Source organism: Eleutherodactylus coqui, chromosome 4, assembly GCF_035609145.1.
Source record: "Eleutherodactylus coqui strain aEleCoq1 chromosome 4, aEleCoq1.hap1, whole genome shotgun sequence".
Taxonomy (NCBI): domain Eukaryota; kingdom Metazoa; phylum Chordata; class Amphibia; order Anura; family Eleutherodactylidae; genus Eleutherodactylus; species Eleutherodactylus coqui.
This window is the reverse complement of record NC_089840.1, coordinates 73,235,833-73,255,925: the sequence shown is the minus strand read 5'-3', so window position 1 is coordinate 73,255,925 and position 20,093 is coordinate 73,235,833. Positions and strand designations below refer to the sequence as shown.

The following is a 20,093-nucleotide window of genomic DNA, read 5'->3' as shown; positions in this document are numbered from 1 at the left end:
GCAACAATATGCGACCCTACTAAGTCCAGATTGGGGATAGCTGCCTACCGATCTGATACATTCATTTCAGTACTGTTTTCATAGCAATCTTAGACATATGTTGCATACAGTATATTATTAGATGTATTAGATTCAGTGCAAGATATATGAGATACAGTGTAACATCACATTGGTATCTTTGTATATTATCTATACACCACTTGTGCTTATGACATACTGAGAAGGCTTTTATTCCCAGCTGCCTTTCCATAAAATGTTTTCAGGTCCAGAAACATTCAACAGTTAAAAGGGCTCCCCACAATCCACTAATATCGCTCTGAACAACAATGGCCCCTGGGATAGATGCTTTGGATAATTCGGAGATCCAATTACTGAACTTTTTCCAACCACATCTATTGTCTAAACTTGGAACAAACGTAATTAATCCTGAGTGACACTATAAAAAGACAATCACTATGGATTCAGCTGGCTTGATAGTTGGCACTGAGGGGGGGAAGGAAGCAGCAGCAACATGGTAAGACCTACTAATTAAACCTTTACAGTATTTAATTCTCTTTGTCTACCATAATGTGTATGTTGCTGTTATATTTCTATCTGACATGGGTTTGTTTGGTACCATACTATGTTAATTAATGTTAAAATAATGTGCTTTGGTAGGATGGTTAGGCTCTGCTCATATCATGTTTGTGGTGTATGTATGCCATGAAAATCTCCAACAGTATGCAAGTATATGAGTGGCCCCTTTTCAAGACAGTGAAAAAGAAAGGGTATATCAATATGTTTTGCTCACTTACATACCAAAAAGACACATTTTTAGTAGACATCAGGTTCATGAAAGTCTATGGTTACCTTAAGTGGTAAGGTATCTGTCAAGCTTTCATGTATTTTTGACAAAAAGGATAGTGTGATCGGTAGCACAGAAATTCCAGAAACCCAATGAAATGGTAGTACAAAAGTATCTAGATTAATCAGAAGATGTCTCATCACAGCGGTCACAGCTTTGTTATAGACGGGAGGCAAGACCCTAGTGTGAATAAAGCCTGAAAAGTATGTCTGGTTCTGTCTAGTGTAGCATTTCACGTTATATATGATGGATGTAGATTACAAGGGTGGCGTGAACAGAACCGTACTTGTTTGTGAGTCCAATCCTGTACTGAGGAGCTATAATGTATTTCCAAGCATGGTTAGGGGCCCAGTGATGAATAAATAAAATAATAGCATTCAGAATGACAATAGCTGATCTGGCTTTACTGAATATTTTTAAGAATTTAGAGCATAATACTAAGAAGCTATATTAAAGAAAATAAGATGTATGACCGATAATGATAGTTTAATTTCCTGCGCGTTATTAAATATATATTTTAGTTACTCCAGCCAGAGAACACAGTGATCTAAGGGTAAGTTCACACATCGCAGAGAAAATCTGCACCAAGATCTGCATGGGCATTGCAATGAATGAATTCCACATTGAATATCCACGCCATTTCTGCAATAAATAGAGCATGTTATGGATTTGAAAGTCCGCCGTCTGACTCTGTTCTATGCATTTTTTCCGCTGTAATGGATTGGAGTTTGTTAAAACCCCATTCACTTACATTGTACTGTATGTTGCTGCATAATTTCGGCAGGAAATCCACACTTGAAATTCCACAGCAGATCCGAGATGTGTGAACTTACCCTAAGAGTATGTCCCCATTGTGTTTAAACACTTTTATGCCATTTATTGGTGAATCTTCCAATGAGGGTGAATACCACTGCTCCAAAACTATGAGGGTATGTTTGTGCCCTAGCAATGCAAGCATGACTGATGACCATGGATGTCATCTTGGCTACTTTTAACATGTAGTCTTTTTAAGGGGATATATGATTTAAACAAATCCTTCTATAATATTGAGTTACTAGAAGGGGGACTCCATCAACCATTCAGATCATCCCTTTAATTGTGGTAGGGTTCCATACAGTGCTTTTATTCTTTGCAGTAGCATTCTAGAAAAACTGGGTTTTCCATAGAAGCAACCCAATCAAAAAAAGAGACAGCACTTCAAGATGAAACAAAGATAAAAAATAATGTCAGAAAAGTTGACTCACCCAGTGTCCCGGGAGAACGCATAAGAATGGCGTTCACTACTACACCACAGGCCAGGGAAGCCTTCAATAAGGGCAGTGTATCGAAAATAATCAATAGTGCTAAATGGAGCAATAATAGATAATTTACTCCGAAGAGGGGATTGTGTCACAAAACATCAAACCTCCTTCTAGGTTCGCCCATACAATGGTCTTTCATAGTCATTACCAGAAGGCTTTAGTAGGTAAAAGCACCATCCATATTGTAGGGATATAAAAGAACCAAGGGTACAAACTGCAACTCATTTCAGCATACCCTCCATCTTCAGGCACATAAAGATTCATAAACGAATGTACACACATATTTATATGAGTGCGTATCACTTACGCATTCCGCTAAGGTTGATTAACTTGTTGTAGAGATCAAAGTGGAATGGCCAAGCCGTCCGGTACACCAGACCCGCCGTGTGTTTCTGCATTCACCTGTGCAAGGGGACAACCTTCACAAACAGATGCATAAATAGGGCAATCCCTGAATCAATGTCAGGCTTTAAGTGCTCCATAGAAAGTGGAAACCCACCTAGAGCTGATACCAGTGATTTACAAAAATTACAGTTATAATGTATAAAAAGCATTCAAATACTAAGTAAACCAATAGGGAACATTAAGAAAACAATAAAAAGTGAAATACATAGTAACTAGAGATGAGCGAACGTGCTCTTTTCGGGTGTTTTTGCACTCGAGCACCGCTTTTTCCGAGTAACTGACTACTCGGACGAAAAGATTCGGGGGGCGCCGGGGGTAAGCGGGGGGTAGCAGAGAGGAGTGGAGAGTGGGGAGAGAGAGAGCTCCCCCCTGTTCCCCACTGCTACATTGGGTAAATATGATCTCAGGTGAACAACAACACATGACAGATTACATCATGTCATTATTTATTTAACCAAAACTAGGCCAAAATGCAAAAGCAGTGCCTAGACACACTCGTGCTCGGAGTAAATATTAACAATATCGAAATGTTCAAATATCGTTAATAGAGTTGTCCAAGGTGTATTTTTAAAAAATAACAAACAGTCATAAAGTCACCTCTCCCTGCATCGGCAGCGCTGGCCTTTCCAGGTCTTCCCCGTGGCGTAATGTTTCCAGGCTGCAGCAGCCCATGTACAGGTTGTCACAGGCTGCTGCAGCCCACCACAGACGCCAGCAATTTGAGTGCTAAAGTTCCTTTCTTTATCACTATTGATTATTTATGTTGCATGTCAATGAGCGCTGGTCTTTACATTTTTTTTTCTGCCTAATAGGTTTTACATATAGATTTCTCCATTATATTACAATTCACTCTCTGCAACATGAAGACCGGTAATTGTGTGAGAAAGGGATTTTGGTTGGGTTTTTGTAATAAATGTCATATAAATGTTGCGCTACCCATTACACTCTATACTAAAACTTGTTTCCATGAAAACACATAGAATACTGCAAATGCAATAAACGTTACACTTCATGGAAACGTCCTTAGATATGTTACCTATAATTATGACTGATGACTTAATCTTCCTCTGAGATGCCACTATGTGATTAGTGGAATTATTTTTTATGGATCAGAAACGCATCAAACAATATAAGCTACACTCAATTCAGTTATGTATCTACAGGTTTTATTAAACCCTGGAGCCTAATTCTGGTGTACAGGAAGCAAAATCCACACTATATAGCTTGCTGAAACATATTTTTTCTTTTTTGCTTTTTAATTAAAACTAATTACTGTCTAGTACAGCCTGATGCCATATGTCTAAAGGGGTTTTCCCATAAATAACATATATATCGCCTATCCACAGGATCGGTGATAAATGTCTGATGGTTGGGGTCTGACCAATGGAACCCTCTTTTACCCCAAGAACAGTGATGCCTGAGTCTTCATTGTGCAAGGAGTAGTAGTGAGCAGGCGTGACCACCATACCATTCACTTCTATGGGACTGTCGGAGAACTGAGTGCTGTACTAAGCTATCTCCATAGACTGTGAATGGAGCGGTGGTCATCAATGCGCACCACTACAACTCCATTCACAGCCATATGTCTAAAGGGGTTTTCCCATAAATAACATATATATCGCCTATCCACAGGATCGGTGATAAATGTCTGATGGTTGGGGTCTGACCATCGGAACCCTCTTTTACCCCAAGAACAGTGATGCCTGAGTCTTCATTGTGTAAGGAGTAGTAGTGAGCAGGCGTGACCACCATACCATTCACTTCTATGGGACTGTCGGAGAACTGAGTGCTGTACTAAGCTATCTCCATAGACTGTGAATGGAGCTGTGGTCATCAATGCGCACCACTACAACTCCATTCACACGGGGGACTCAAGGAGATCCTCCAACATTATCAATTGGTGTTCTAGCGGTTATACATTTACCGCATCACCTACCCTATGGATAGGCGATAAATGTTGCTTATGGGAATGCCCCTTTAACATACATGATAGACAATCCCATACCATGAAACATGACGATCACAAGAAGGGTAAATAAATGAATCTTCATTTTCTTCTCTACATCTGTAAATCTATTGCCTTCTTCTGAAAATCGTCTCTCATTATGAGAAATTTATTATGTAATATAAGAAATATCTACAGTCCACATATGTCTATCTTCTCTCCATCTGTCGATCTGGTATCCAACTTCTAAAATCTATCTAGTGGGTTGTAAGGTACATTTATTGACAGCAAGGAAAAAAAAACTTGTACTATTAAGATGGAAAGCATTGACCTTGTCTGGCCTTTTTTGATTGAAGTTAAATCTGATTTTATTCTGCAGGTCAGAATTAATTGGGTGATTTTGCAATTTTATGTGTTTATATTTTTCTACCTCTCCAATGGATGGAAATGGATAAAATGCTCAAAAATGAAATAAGTGTATTTGTCTTAGCATTAGAAGGATGTGGAAAAAGCTTATAATTGTTTTTATAATCCTCTAGAAATGTTCAAGTAGTAATTATGTCAAATGAACTCTGCTGGGAATTTGTTCTTTCTGATGTCTGAAGGGATTCTTCAATATTACAGAAATGTTGAAGGCATCGTAATATTTCAAATGGTTGGTAAATCTACTTTCAAAGGATTAGTCCACACAAAAGCGGCAGAGTGAAAATAATTACACGTTTAGCTTGAGCTGTTGGATACTGACAAACAGTAATGACGTGTGCAATGAGACCACACAAATTTACTGAGCGGAGGCTGTGTTGTTTTAAGTAGAACACTGGAATGTAACTGAGGGTGACATAAAAGTATTCTCTATTTTTATATTCCATGAGCCCAGGGAGGGTTTATTGAGCTTGGCGACACTTCGGACTGAGCTGTGTATGCAGGAGGATTTTGGGAGCAGTGATTCATATGTCTGAAAATAGATGCTCTTCTGATAAACTGTCTGGAATGTACCACCTGAGCTGAGAAATCAACATATCCCTGCAAAAATAATAGACATCATAGAAAAAGAAAGTTCACGGCAGAATCTTCTAGGAAAAGTCCTTGAAGTTTGAGACAGTCTGAGCTTAGTTCTGGGAGGTTAGACATTTGTGAACTGGAGAAGAATTTTTTTTTTTTTGTTCATTTCCATCACATCGTTTACTTTCACGCTGGTTATTACCTTTGATTTTTATTTCTTTTCAGTAATATCTTTTTTGATATACTGTACAAGAGATTTCATTTTAAAGATTCTCAAGAGGTTCTCCACTTAGACTTAGTTTTGAGAAAAATAGGAAATGTTGCTGCCAAATAGTGTTGCTTGTCTCTATCGGCCAGGCTATAACATTGACCTTATTTTTGCCAAATTGAAACGGGTATGTCCAACCTTATTTTTGGTGAAAATCATCAAAAAAAAAAAACATCTAATATCCAAAAATGCCTGTTACACAGCTCAGGTCGGAGTGCAGCCAATCAGCAACCAGGGTATGTTGATGATGTAAAAAAATGTGTCCTCAATCTTGCATACGGGCAGAAGTTTCATTGGACGTCTGCATCACATGACCTAGCAATATAACATAGGCATAGTGTACCCATTGGCCATTTTACGGATGAGCACAGGACAGAGAAGCTGCATCGTGTTAATATGCCTATATAAAACGTGGTTTGTTCTTAGGGACAGATATTCTACAGAGGATATATTTATGCTGGGTGGGAAAGCTTCTACACCAACAGAGAAGTTAAATTGGGATGAGTTTGGAGAGACCAGAGAAAGAAGCTGCATCATGTTTATATGCCTATACAGAATGTGGTTTGTACATTGGGAGAGGGTATATTTCTGCTGCTGCCACCATATGTAGCATCAAAGCAGACAGATAAACTGTGCTTTGGCATGGGGAATATTGCAGTTCTCTGTTTGTGGCCTCAGACATCGTTCAAACAATTATCCAGGTTTATATCCACTGTTTGCATTCACACCCAGCTGCCTCCCGTCTGGCGGAGGTGCAGCGACAGTGGAGGCTATCACCAAACTGCCTTATCTGCGATGTAGCCACAGTACATGGTGGAATTCCACACTACATATGTTGCAGAAGCTAAGCCAGCTACACAACATTACTTTCAACCATCACTAACCCAAGCTACTTTTCGTGGATGTCGTGATCAGACGGAGGATACTGCTACGTTTGAACCTGAGGAATCTGGACATCACTCTTTGGCACATTGAGGCAAATGAGTGCTTTTATGCTGCAGTGCTTGCAGAAGGACTGTCGCATAGCCCACATCAAATCATCAGATCATTATTGGGTGACCACTCTCCTTGATCCCTGCTACAAGGCCAAAATGACAAATCTCATTCCAGCAGTGAAGAGGGACCTCAAAATGTAGCACTAACAGGTCAGACTGTTAAGCAGCTTGAGCAGAGTATTTCCCCATGGCCAGTGGATCACATCTCTGTGGCTCATGGCAGATGAGCAGGAAGCTGCTACAGCAGCACCACTGCCTGTGACAGGGGAAGTCTAAAAGATTTTTTTAGCCCTTCACAAGCTGCCGCAACAACAGGGTAGGACTCCCAGTCACAGGCAGCAATTATCCGCGATGGTCCAAGAGTATGTCAACTCCTGTGTGGTTGTGCCATGGGTGGTGGTGCAACACAGGTTCTGGATTGAGCTGTGATGTCATACAGAAATGGAGGCAGTCTTTTTTTCATAAAAACAACGTTACCTAAGGAACTGCTTTTATATAACTTCATAGGAGGGTGCTGGTTATTTAAGCGTTACGTATTTAACCGAACTTCACACAACATATATATATATATATATATATATATACAAATGATATTTTCTGTATTCTGCAGCATGTAAGTTCAACGCACACTAGGTGTAGGGTACTTCTTATTTACCTTTCCTTTTGAGGGACTTTGAACACCATCAATACTATTTACAATCCTTGTATTGCTCTATACTTTTCATCGTACTCCTGAAATTCTTAGGCATGTCACCCTCGGGGCCTAATGAGACGTAGGTGCCCGAGCACATCACTAAATTTATGAACTCTGCCTCACTGCGGACTCATTCACTGTAGGTTCATATCAACATTTTACTGGCACATAGTGCTACTATTCCAAAGTGCCCTGTCTCCTGTTACAGTACACTTTATGTTTACATCACATCAATAAACATCATATAGTTCCTATCATATCATTTCGCAGTTAACGATAGTCACAGATAACTATAACCCCCATGTGGGGATGCTCCTCCAGTCCATAACTGTCCGTCATAGTCCCTAATAATGTGTGCACAGTAATGTCATTAAATTGATCTTGCATATCTCACAGCATTTGTCATTCTGGTCCGATGGGGATGTCAACATCTTCAAGGACCAAAGCACCATATGGGAAGAGATACTCCCTCTCCTTCCATGTGGATTATTGTCATGTTAATGTGCTTCTCCCTCATAGGCTGCTCTCTTATTCACTACTACCCTAGCATGGGGACAGCTTGCTCACATTGTTCAGTTGCTGTTGGAAATGGCTGCTGCCTTGTACTCCACAGTTCTACATCCAGCTCCCCTCTCACTGCCACTGCCGTGCCTATCTCTTCCTGCTGTTGCACAGGTCAGAAACCTTTATAGTGCCCCCTGTCGCTTCAAATTCTCCCACACATAGCGCTGGGGAAGGAGCTTGTTAGAGTGTTCTGCTGGGATCTGTTGTTCTACTTGGCACAGCTCCACAGGTGTAGTTGATTAGGCTGGCTAGCTGTGGATTTCTCCAGCCAGCCAATCCCTCAGGTCTGCTGCTCATATATACTAGCTCCTCTGCTGGCGTCTGCTCATCTTTTCCCTATTTGTTCAGTGTGTTTAGGTATGTACAGTGTCATGTTCCTGCGTGTCTGTGCAGGTTTCCGTACGTGTAGTGTGAACTGTGTTTTGCTGGTGATCGTTTATCATCTAGGATTAGGTAGGTCCCTAGGTTTCAGCACAGGTTTTCATGATGATTTTAGTGAAATTGACCCTATACTGACCCAAACCAATTATTCCAAATCACTCATCACTATTGCCAAGCTTGCTTTCTCCTTATGTTCCCCAAATAATCAATTGAGAATGGTTGCTGTGGATACACTGTCTAACAACTCCAGTCTAGCAACAAGGCAGTGTCAAATTACTTTACTATTTAGTTCAAATATTAGGACATCAGGCTGAATTGGTGTTAAATTAGGGCAGAGAAAAGGTTAAAAGCCTTAGCAGCATTCACACCACACTTTTAGTTGTTTTTTTTTCTACTACCATGTTAGGCTACACCAGATTAATCTCAAGATCTATATATATTTAATGCGGCCATAGACTGAGCATTTTCAGCAATGGCATACCTTCAATGGATGAAGACCACATAGCTGCAATGGGACCACAGCCAAAAGGCATCCACCCTACCTGTTGAGTGCATTTCTTAAAAGCTGCCTGCCCAGCCCTGTATATGTTCTCTTCAATACCTTTTACTAGATACTATGGCTGCTGGTGCCTGCCAACCATTGTTGGGTGTATGTAGTTCAGTTGACACCTCAATCAGTTTTCTACTCCGCCCTCTGACCTTGATAGCTTGATATAGAATTGTAGTTGGAAGGGCCCTCAAGGGTCATCAGGTCCAACCCCATGCTCAGTGCAGGATTCACTAAATCATCCCAGATGTCTGTCCAGTCTCTATTTGAAACTTCTATTGAAGGGAACTCACCATCTCCTATGGTAACCTGTTCCACTCATTGATCACCCTCAGTGTCAAAAAGATTTTTCTAATATTTAATCGCTGTCTCCTCCTTTTTAGTTTCATTCCATTGTTTCTAGTCTTTTCTTGTGCGAATGAGAATAGGACTGATCCCTCTGCAGTGTGGCAACCCTTCAGATATTTGTAGACAGCTATTGAGTCTCCTCTCAACCTTCTTTTTTACAAGCTAAAAATTCCCAGAACCTTTAACCATTCATCATAGGACATGGTTTGCAGACCATTCACCATCCTGGTAGCTCATCTCTGAACTCCAGTTTGTCCATGTCTTTCTTACAGTGGGGTACCCAGAACTGGACACAGTATTTCAGATGAAGTCTGATCCAGGAACAGTAGAGGAGTATAATTACATCACATGATCTAGATCCCATGCTTCCCTTTATGCATCCCAGAATTGTGTTTGCCTTTTTTGCTGCTGTATCACATTGTTGACTCACGTTCAGTGTAGTATCTGTTAGTATACTCAAGCCTTTTTCATGTGTGCGGCTGCTTTCATTTTTCTTGTTTAGATTTGCACTTTGCATACTTTCCTGTTAAATACTGTTCTGTTAATCGTGACCAACTGTTCAAGCTTTTCTAGATTTTTTTAAAATCCTCTCTCCCTCCTCTAGTGTTAGCTAACAGTCCTAGCTTTGTGTCAATGGCAAATGTGATCAGTTTCCCCTCAATTCCCTCATTTATATAATTTATACAAATGTTGAACTACACTAGGCTGAGGACAGACCCTTTTGGTACCCCTCCTGAGACATTCTTCCGATCGGATGTACGACCATTTTTGACCACTCTTTGAATACAATCATGAAGCAAGTTATCAATCCACCTAACAGTTGCCTTTTGGTCTCATATTTGATCATTTTTCCAATAATGGTATAAGATACTTTTTCAACTGCTTTTCTGAAGTCAAGATATACTATATCTACTGCATACCCAGTACGTATTTCTGTCATAGAAGGAAACTAGATTTGTCTGGCATGACTTGTTTGTTACAAACCCATGCTGGCTCTGGTTAATTACTCTGTTCTCATCCAAGTACTTGAATACATGCTGTTTAACAATTTGCTTAAAGATCTTTCCCATCATAGAAGTCAGGCTCACAGGCCTCTAGTTTCCTGGGTCCATCTTCTTCCCTTTTTTGAAGATAGGGACAACATCTGCCCTTCTCCAATCATCTCCTATTCTTTGGATAGGCCATCAATAGTAGATCAGTGGGGGTCTGGCATTCGGGATCTCACCAGATCAGCAGTTTTCTGAGCAATGCACTTGTGCAATGAGCTGATCTTTGCAGGAAGCAGACCGCTCTTTTTCCACTGCAGCCACCAGTAGCTTAGTATTACAGGCATTGAAGTGAGGGAGAACTTTGTAATATCAAAACTGGGCACTGCACTGCGAACAGAGTTATCTCCTTCCAGCAGATATCAGCTCAGTGTATTAGCGCACTGGCTGAATGAACAGCTGAGCAGCAAGGGTCTCAGGCAGTAGTCCCTCGCTTTTCTACTATTGATTTCCTATTCTAAGGATAGGCCATCAATAGTTTACAACTGGGAAACCCCTTTAAAAAGGCAAAGCTATTAAATGCATTTTCACAAAGATACAGGCTGCTGCAAATACGTTCATTAATTTTTAATAATGATGTAATGACTTTGCCTGTCTGACTGAAGTAATGGTCTAAAAAGGGTTAGATCAAATAAATATGAATAAAGCTCCTGGACCTGAAGGTTTACATCCTCTTGTTCTTAAAGAACTTAACTTGGTAAATTGCAAAACCATTATTTTTGGTATATAAGGAGTACAAACAAGCTCACCTCCAAGTAAAATACCCTATGAATAGCAAAAGGCAAATATTCCAGTCAGTTTAGGAATTGGTTACAGCAGTAACAGTGGGTCACTTCAATAAAGGCTTAGTTTCTTAGAACAAAATAATATTAATACTGATGGAAATGTCTAGAGTACTTATTTTGAATGTAGATCTGGTCTGATTGCCATTTGAGTTCAAGAGGATAATCGTATCCTTTTAGGGCAGATTGGCTAATGTATTATGGTTTTATTTTTACTGTCTGAATAGTAACATTATGGAACATGCAAACACAGTGTTTGGAAATAGCTAAAAGTCTGGATAGATTTAAAGGGGTGTCCCACAAAAATATTATTTCTAGTTAAATCCAGCCCACAATTATAAACATGTTTTTGTATTTACACTTATTAAAAACTTTTCTATCCCCAGATGTTCCAGGACTAATGTTAGAATAGCGCCACCTGCTGTTTCCATTGAATTGTCCTTCTGTGACCATCTCAGTAAGTGCTCCCAGGTGGTCACACATACTCAGTCTCGCGTCTCTGCAGAAACTTTGTCTCCTCTCTTATCACTTGCATAGCATCTCTTCTGACATCACTAAAGATACTGCAACTTCTGAAGCAACCGTCCACCACACCAGGGATCCCAACGTACCAATTAGATCAAAGAGAGGGGCAAGAGTAAGCAGATGGAGCAATTACTGAGGTGGACACAGAATAGAGATATTCTAACATTAGTCCTGAAATATCTGGGGGGGAGAAAATTTTTTTAATTAGTGTAAATACAAAAAAATGCTTCTAATTATGGGTGGGGTTTATCTTTAAAAATATTTTTTGTGGGACAATCCCTTTAAGAAAAGGTTAGACATCGTCCATTTGAAACACAATACATAGGGTTTCTGGTATTAACCCTTTTCAATCCAATTCTGGATTCAGGGTTTCCTTAAAGGCTTTCTCTTTTTGCTGTTATACAACGGTGCCATCTGCTGGCTAAAGCCAGTGTGTGTGCACCAGAGAGGCTCCGACAGAGGAGTGGCTGGCAATAGATGGTCAGAATACCCTGTCGGACGTCTTCTGACATTGGAGCTGTACAAACTTTAATCAGAATGTAGGAAGACATCAGACAGTGGATTGGAAAGGGTTAATGAAAAATATGAATCCAGGGATCTATCCAGTTGCGCAAAGGGTCAGGAATTGTTTCCACTTTATGATAAATTGCACTTCAAGTATGCAATGTAAAGGATGGCTTTTGCCTTCTTCTATATTAACTTGTGTTTGTAAGTATAAAGGTTTGAGATGGACTTAGGTCTTTTTCTCAACCCTCTACGTAACTATGACTTGAGGTTGTCTGAAGTTCATACATTAGATGAAGGAACAAGTAGGCAATAAATAATGGACCTGCTGACGCTGACTCCAAATAAATCAAGTAGAAATAAATTAACTTTTATTTTACAGCAACAGTGGCCTCCATATAACAAAAATCACTATATATTTCCATCATGGTAATGTCCCATTAATTACATAGTAACAACTGCATATTTTAACATTGTATTCCTCACATTAAAGTCCTCATAATTATTTTACTTATAAACATGTATCAAGCCAGAACTCCTCCCGCAGACACCGAGCAATTATAAAATTGAATTCCAAGTCGTAGTTCAGCAGAACAATATTCTATAAAACTCAAACCACCCTCAATGATTCTCTCGTCTAGAGATTAGGAGTATCATGGGGAGACTTTTAGGCTCTTGCTTCCATGAGAATGTGTGGTCACACCCAGATCTATCACTAGTTTACGTGTGATCTTAATTTATGTTGTTTCATAAGCATGTGTGAAGTAGCAGTCTTAACCTGTGAATCAAATAATTCGAAGCTTTCCTATAGTAATGGTTATGAAAGACACCCCCATTTACACTTAACATACAGTTCTTTAGAATCAGCCGCACCACCAAAATGAGCGTTGAACTTTGCATTGCCATGTAATTGATTCATTATTAAGAAAAAAGTTGTTGATGCAAAGTATTAGGAGAGACAGCTGAAATCACAGATCGTGTGTGTTCTGCACAGGGCTTGAAATACATGGTGGTGTCATTATCTGAGCATATAGCGGCAAAAGTACAAGGGTGTAAAAGAGGTTGCACTTGGAATTTTAATGGTTCATCTGTGAACTTATAAAACTTGTCCTGAACCGAGATTTGTGGGAAATTGTCAAGACCGTTTTTACTTGGGAAAAAAAGTTAAGTGATAGAGGAGCAACATATTGCTGCATAACGTTACCCAATTAAAAAGAAATTCTGTCTAAGAAATAAAAATGTTGTCAGGGGTGTCATTTCCATCTAGTCTCCATATTGTGAGCGGTTGTACAACAAAAGATGTTGTAATGTCGACCAGGTAACTACGACTGAAAGGTCCCACAAAAAGGGTTCATTGAGATATAAGCTACTTGAACTCTAGAGTACTCTAGATATAATATACCTGAACCCTAGAGTGCTCTAGATATAACTTACCTGAGCTCTAGAGTACTCTAGATATAACCTACCTGAATTCTATAGTACTTTTAATATAACCTACCTGAACTCTAGAGTACTTTAAATATAACCTACCTGAACTCTAGAGTACTTTAAATATAACCTACCTGAACTCTAGAGTACTTTAAATATAACCTACCTGAACTGTAGAGTACTCTAGATATAACCTACCCGAACCCTAGAGTACTCTAGATATAACCTACCTGAACCCTAGAGTACTATAGATATAACCTTCCTGAGCTCTAGTGTACTCTAGATATAACCTACCTGAACTCTAGAGTACTCTAGATGTAATCTACCTGAACCCTAGAGTACTCTAGATATAACCTACCTGAACTCTAGAGTACTCTAGATTTAATCTACCTGAACTCTAGAGTACTCTAGATATAACCTACCTGAACCCTAGAGTACTCTAGAAATAACCTACCTGAACCCTAGAGTAATCTAGATATAACCTTCCTGAGCTCTAGTATACTCTAGATATAACCTACCTGAACCTTAGAGTACTCTAGATATAACCTACCTGAACCCTAGAGTACTCTAGATATAACCTACCTGAACCCTAGAGTACTCTAGATATAACCTACCTGAACCCTAGAGTACTCTAGATATAACCTACCTGAACCCTAGAGTACTCTAGATATAACCTACCTGAACCCTAGAGTACTCTAGATATAACCTACCTGAACTCTGAGAATATCTTTTCATGCCACAAAGACGCTATTTTAGCATAGTTTCACTGACAAAAATCTATGACCTTGCTAGACATGTACTTCTGGAGATTTTTCACATCCATTTGTGGAATATTCAGTCCAAATATGATATAAACCTAGCTTTGTATTGTTAAAAAAGGCAAGAATGCTCTACCCATTATTTTCTTGCTACGATGACCGAAGAGCAAAACCCCTTGTCAGTGTCAACATTGTAAATGAGAAATATGACATCTGTTTGAAGGTCACATACCACAAAACAATCCACCCAGAACACTGAAACTGAGACGTATGTTAGTTAGGGTGCAATGTTGAAACAATTCTTATAAACAGGATTTACAATACAAAACAGTGATTGCGTTCATCATTAGATGTGATAACTTGTGAACTTCATTTGTTTGTTTTTTCTCACTATTATTTTAAGTCTCCCAAGAAAGCCAAAAAGAAGGTGGAAGGAGCTGGTTCCAATGTGTTCTCCATGTTTGATCAAAGTCAGATTCAAGAATTTAAAGAGGTAACTGCAGTCTCTTTTATCAGATATTCCACTCATTTTTTATGACCTGTGTTTTCAAAATAATGGCCCATTCTGACAATTTAATGCATATATATTAACTAATGAATTATTGTTAACAATATAACGATTTCCATAGATCAGACTTTGGGACAGTAATAAATCCACCATTTTGACCATGGCTGATATATAAATAATACACAGCTGAGTCACATTATTATGACCACCTTCTAAGGCATCAGCAGTATATAGTCCATAAGGGAAGTATGACATGTTATGGGCTGGCTTGGTAGGTCTATAAGGTGTGCGATAGGCTGTCTGCTCACATATCACTCGTTGTTGTCATGGGTAAAATGGGTGATAAATTAGAGTTGTACTGAGGAGCAGCTAATCATGACCATGAACCAGGGGAATATCAGATGTGTGTCTAAAACAACAGTTCAGCGAATCATACTGCATATGGGGCTCCAAAGGAGATGGATGGTCATTGCACCTATGCTACAAAGGTGCATCGTAAGGAAATACTTCAATTTGCACAGCAGTGTTGGAATTAGACCTCGGCTGATTGGCAAAGGGTTGCCTTCTCTGATGAGTTATGTTTTCTGTTTCATTGAACAGATAGACATTAGTGTGTCAGGTGAGACATATCATAGAACAAACACCCTGCAACCATTGCTGGAAGAACACAAGCTGGTGGAGGCAATGTTATGGTCTGGGGAATTTTTTGTGGCATTCTCTGGGCCCACTCCTCCATGTGGAAGGCTCTCTGAACCAATTTGGTTATGAATCCATCCTTGCAGATCACGTACACCCATGCATGCTGTATTTCCTGGGGCAGATCTTCCAGCAAGATAATGCAAAATGTCACACGGCTAGAAATGTCCAGCAGTGGGTGGAAGAGCACGACCAAGGTTTCCAAGTACTTCCCTGGCCCTCTAATTCCCCAGACTTGAACCCAATTGAGCATCTGTGGGATCACCTTGATCGTCTTGATATCTCTATGGATAATCTCCCACCACCCTCCAGTAACTGTGGGATGCAGAGCATTCAGCATGGCTCCAGACAGAGGCGTAACTATAGAGGATGCAGGGGATGCGGTTGCACCCAGGCCCAGGAGCCTCGGGGGGGCCCATAAGGCCTCTCTTCTCCATATAGGAAGCCCAGTACTATGAATAAAGCATTATAGTTGGGGGCCCCGTTCCAGCTTTTGCATTGGGGCCCAGGAGCTTCAAGTTACGCCTCTGACTCCAGATACCTGAGGCAACCTACCAGCACTTTATTGAGTCACTGCCAGCCCCTCTAGCCGCTGTCAATGCCGCACACGGCCGTTACTCTGGATACTAGCTGGTGGTTATAATAATGTGACTTGACTCTTTATGTTGTATGATCGGTATCAGTGATCAATGTTGGTACAGTCAGTGATTTAAAATCCAACATGCACTATTCTTACTTTTTTCCTGTTTCTTATAAAGCACAAACATACTACTTTTTCTGTAACCCTAAGGCCACTTTCACACGGGCTGGAATGCTTTGGACTTTCCTACAGAAATTTCACAGCATTTAGGGTATGTTCACAATGCAGAATTTGCCATGGAATTTTCCACAGTGAATTCTGCCTTAAAAACCAAGTCAAAATCCGCGTTTTTTTGTCTCGGATCCACATGCCTTGTCAATGGGCAAAATCTGATATAGCATGCCAATGCAGAAAACCACATAACATGTCACTTCTTGACACAGAAATGCGATTTTCTGCATCAGACTATCGTATACAGATTTTGCATAGTGACAGGATAAACTCTGCTTGAAGAGCTGCGCCAAAAACATAGCGAAATCCTTCCGATTTTGATGTGGTTTTTGAGGTAGAATTCGCAATGGCAAACTCCACCGTTTGAACATGCCCTTACACTACAAGCCATGTCTAGGAGATTTTAAAAAATCCACAACGAATCTGCAACATTTTTCAAAAACACTGCCGATACTAAATTGACACACAAGAGTTAAAATCCACAACTTCTCCGCAATTTAAAACAAAGCCAAATCCTCACTATTTACATGTATATTTGGCCACTGCAGATTTAAAGCGGATTTCCAGTGGGTTTTCCATTTCAGAAAGCTGGCAGCAGATATGAGCCACTTTACAGGAGTGTAAGCAGAATTGCGCACACCTAAGTGCTGCTTTTTTGCGCACTGAGCTAGGTTTCTTTGTCTGCATATCAGCATTTTTCTGCCTGCAGGGAATGTTAATTTGCATGTGGCAAATAAATGCACAGATTGAAATGGCTAATTAGTTCCAGATATTCTAGCGCAGTTATGAGGTGTTTCACGCATCTCCTTGTGTATTGCATGTGCATTTGCTTATCTCCCATTGACTTCTATAAGGGCCTGTAGTGCTCAAATACACAAGTAAATAGAGAATGTTCTATATTTTGTTTGGCATGGCCAAAATATGCCCATGTGAACAAACCCATCAATGGGTTCTATTCGCTGTCCATTGCGCATGCAAATACGTCTTTTGAAACCAGCCTGATAGTTGGCTTTTTCGGCTCCATTGAAGATGTTGTTATTTGTTTTTTTTTAACAGCTGTATTTTAAACATTTTCCATAGACTTCAATATCATTTCCCCCCCCCCAAAAAATGGATAAAAGTAGAGCATTCAGCATTTTTTTAATATACTGTACATGTTTTTTATATGCTCATGTGAGAAGTTCCATAGAGTAACATTGGCTTCTTATCATGCACTTAAAAGCATGGATGTAATAGTGATGAAAAATATATGCTCATGTGAACGTGGCCTAATATTGTATTATTTGAAAACCTTAATTATTAGGGAGTTTTCACTCCTTTTTATGTAAGGTGGATCTTTTGGCTCCTTTTAGTGCTCGCTGGATAGCCTCCAGTACAGAATGGGATGCAGCCAGCATTAACTCTGCAGTTGACGAGGTCAGAATATTTAAAGCTATAATGGCATGTTACTCTACAGAAAATGACTTCTTCGATTAAAGCAACAATGTAATCGTTTGTAAAAGATTGCGCTTTGCAGATGTGGAAGTGTTTCCGAATTCTGCGCATAAACCATTGGATTAATCCGAGAAACAATTTTGTGATGTGCATTTAGTGTACTGTGTCATTATAGCTTTGGGTATTGTTGTCTATTCAACTCCAGTAGAGAGTTAATGCTGGCTGTATCTAATCGTATATTGGAACCCATCCAGCAGCATATTGTGCCTAGTATTAATTTAGTTCAAGGAACTTGGGGTGGGTTAATTGTATTTTAATTAAACCCCTTGTCAGGATTCATTAGCATACTAAACGTGCGTAATTCACAGAGGCTTTGTTTGTTGCTTATTTTTAACTGAAAGTGAAATGTGTCACAGACTGTAAGCGGGGATCAGAGAGGATGGGAGATCCTGCGGATCTTTCTAATGCTGTGCTGTTTCCTTGTCACTAGGCCTTCACCATTATGGACCAGAACAGAGATGGCTTCATTGATATAGGAGACCTGAGAGACACATTTGCTGCTCTGGGTAAAAGAAAAGTGATATCTAAATCAAATTCACATGCTCAAGTATGTAGGAAATGATTATACTTAAACTGAAGCTGCGTGAGTCAAAGGAGATATGTCAAAGTCAGCGAGCCAAAAGGGAAGTCTGCCAAACTGATTTAATGTGATCCTCTTGTTTATGGGTTTCGAACCACTATGTGTTTAGTGAAGCACAGTTTTGCTTGCTACATTTTACTACAATACCATTATATATTAGTTAGATTCTGACCATGTTTGTACCTCTATAAGTAGATGGACAACGATACATTTCACTACACAAAGTTTGCTGCACTTATCAAGAGCTAAGTCATATCTTTTGGATGACGCTTTCTCAAAATAGTTGCATTAAACCCAACCGCTAATGCTGATGATAGCATAGACATTGGCATCAATGTTATAGATACCGCCAACTGGATTTCATAGACATTCGAAAAAGTGCAGCTTAACTCTTTCTTTCCATTCTCTGGCAAAATGTCATTAGTTTGTGTGAATTTCCTGTAGGTACCTGCACTGACCTCATAAAGTCCATGATTGATACCTATGTCAGCATTTGACTGCAGAAAGATTTACAAGTCGACAAAAGTTTAATTATGGATAAAAGTTGTAATTCGAAAATAGGTAGCATATAATGTCAGGGAACACAATGAGGACATTCAGGTATACGCAGAATTTACCCATGAGCTGTGTTAAAATCTCCAGCAAACTTCATAACTCTACAACGTAGTAACAAAAAACATTAGGAAAACTTTTTGTAATATTTATTTGCTGCTTCTAAGTTCTGCTTTGGCTGTAGGTTTTTATGTTGTATATTATTCCCAATAATGTTAGACCTGCAACCCCAGATGTGTGCGTCCTTATCTTAGTGTCTGTTTCAAGATATCTTAAAATAAGTGGCATGAGATGACTTATATTGAAAACCATGCCCGACAGAGTAAAGGTCCATTTAGACAGGGCAAATGATGCCCAACACTCGTACCTGTGTGTCCAGGCTCCCATGCTGTTGCACAGGAGCTAGTAGCGCTGGCTTGCTCATAGAGCGGCCAGCAATGGGGCGGGGAGGATGCAGGAGATTTCTCTCCTCGCTCTCCCCCGCCCCTCTCCATTGACTTAACATAGCGGCTGTTCAGTACTGAACGGCTGCTGTTTACACTGAGTGATCAGCTCATCGTCCATCGTTTATGCAGCCGCCTTGCTGTGGGCCAGCGATACTAGCTCCTGTGCAGCAGCAAGGGAGCTAGTATGTGCAGGGACGAGTGTTGGGTATCATTTGCCTGACATTCGTCCCATCTAAATGGCGCTTAAGAAAACTTTTTTTTTCAAATATCGTCATGTTGCACCACTTATTTCAGGATATCTCCAAACAGGAGAAAGGTAAAGAATGACACAATTATGTCTGGAAATGTTGCTTTCTGCAGAACTGTACAAAGTTCACAAAATTACACTATCCTTCCAAAATTACTGGGGCTTCCTTTGGCCCTAATGACATCAGTAAATCTCCATTGCATACTTTCTATCAATGTCTTCCATTCATCCTGCAAACGTCTGGAGAGTTACCTCAAAGAAGACATTGTTCATATTTCCTGACCCGACGTTCCAGCTTGTCCTAAAGATGTTCTGTAGGGCTCAGATTGGGACTCTGTGGCAGCCAGTCCAATCATGGAGCATCTATATCTTCAAACCAACGTAAAACAGTGATCTGTGACAATCCGTGATTTCTTTTTGGA

At 39.9% G+C, this 20,093-nt stretch overlaps 1 protein-coding gene across 1 annotated transcript in view; it reads left to right on the top strand.

The window, feature by feature from the left end:
- The first annotated feature begins 475 nt into the window (after positions 1-475).
- MYL10 (myosin light chain 10) overlaps positions 476-20,093 on the top strand; it is a 50,014-nt gene continuing 30,396 nt past the window's right edge. The window contains exons 1-3 of the mRNA XM_066598609.1: positions 476-514; positions 14,741-14,830; positions 18,277-18,352. Coding sequence (XP_066454706.1) covers positions 512-514; positions 14,741-14,830; positions 18,277-18,352 — 169 coding nt within the window. The 5' untranslated portion in view covers positions 476-511. The remainder of the gene's footprint in view (positions 515-14,740; positions 14,831-18,276; positions 18,353-20,093) is intronic.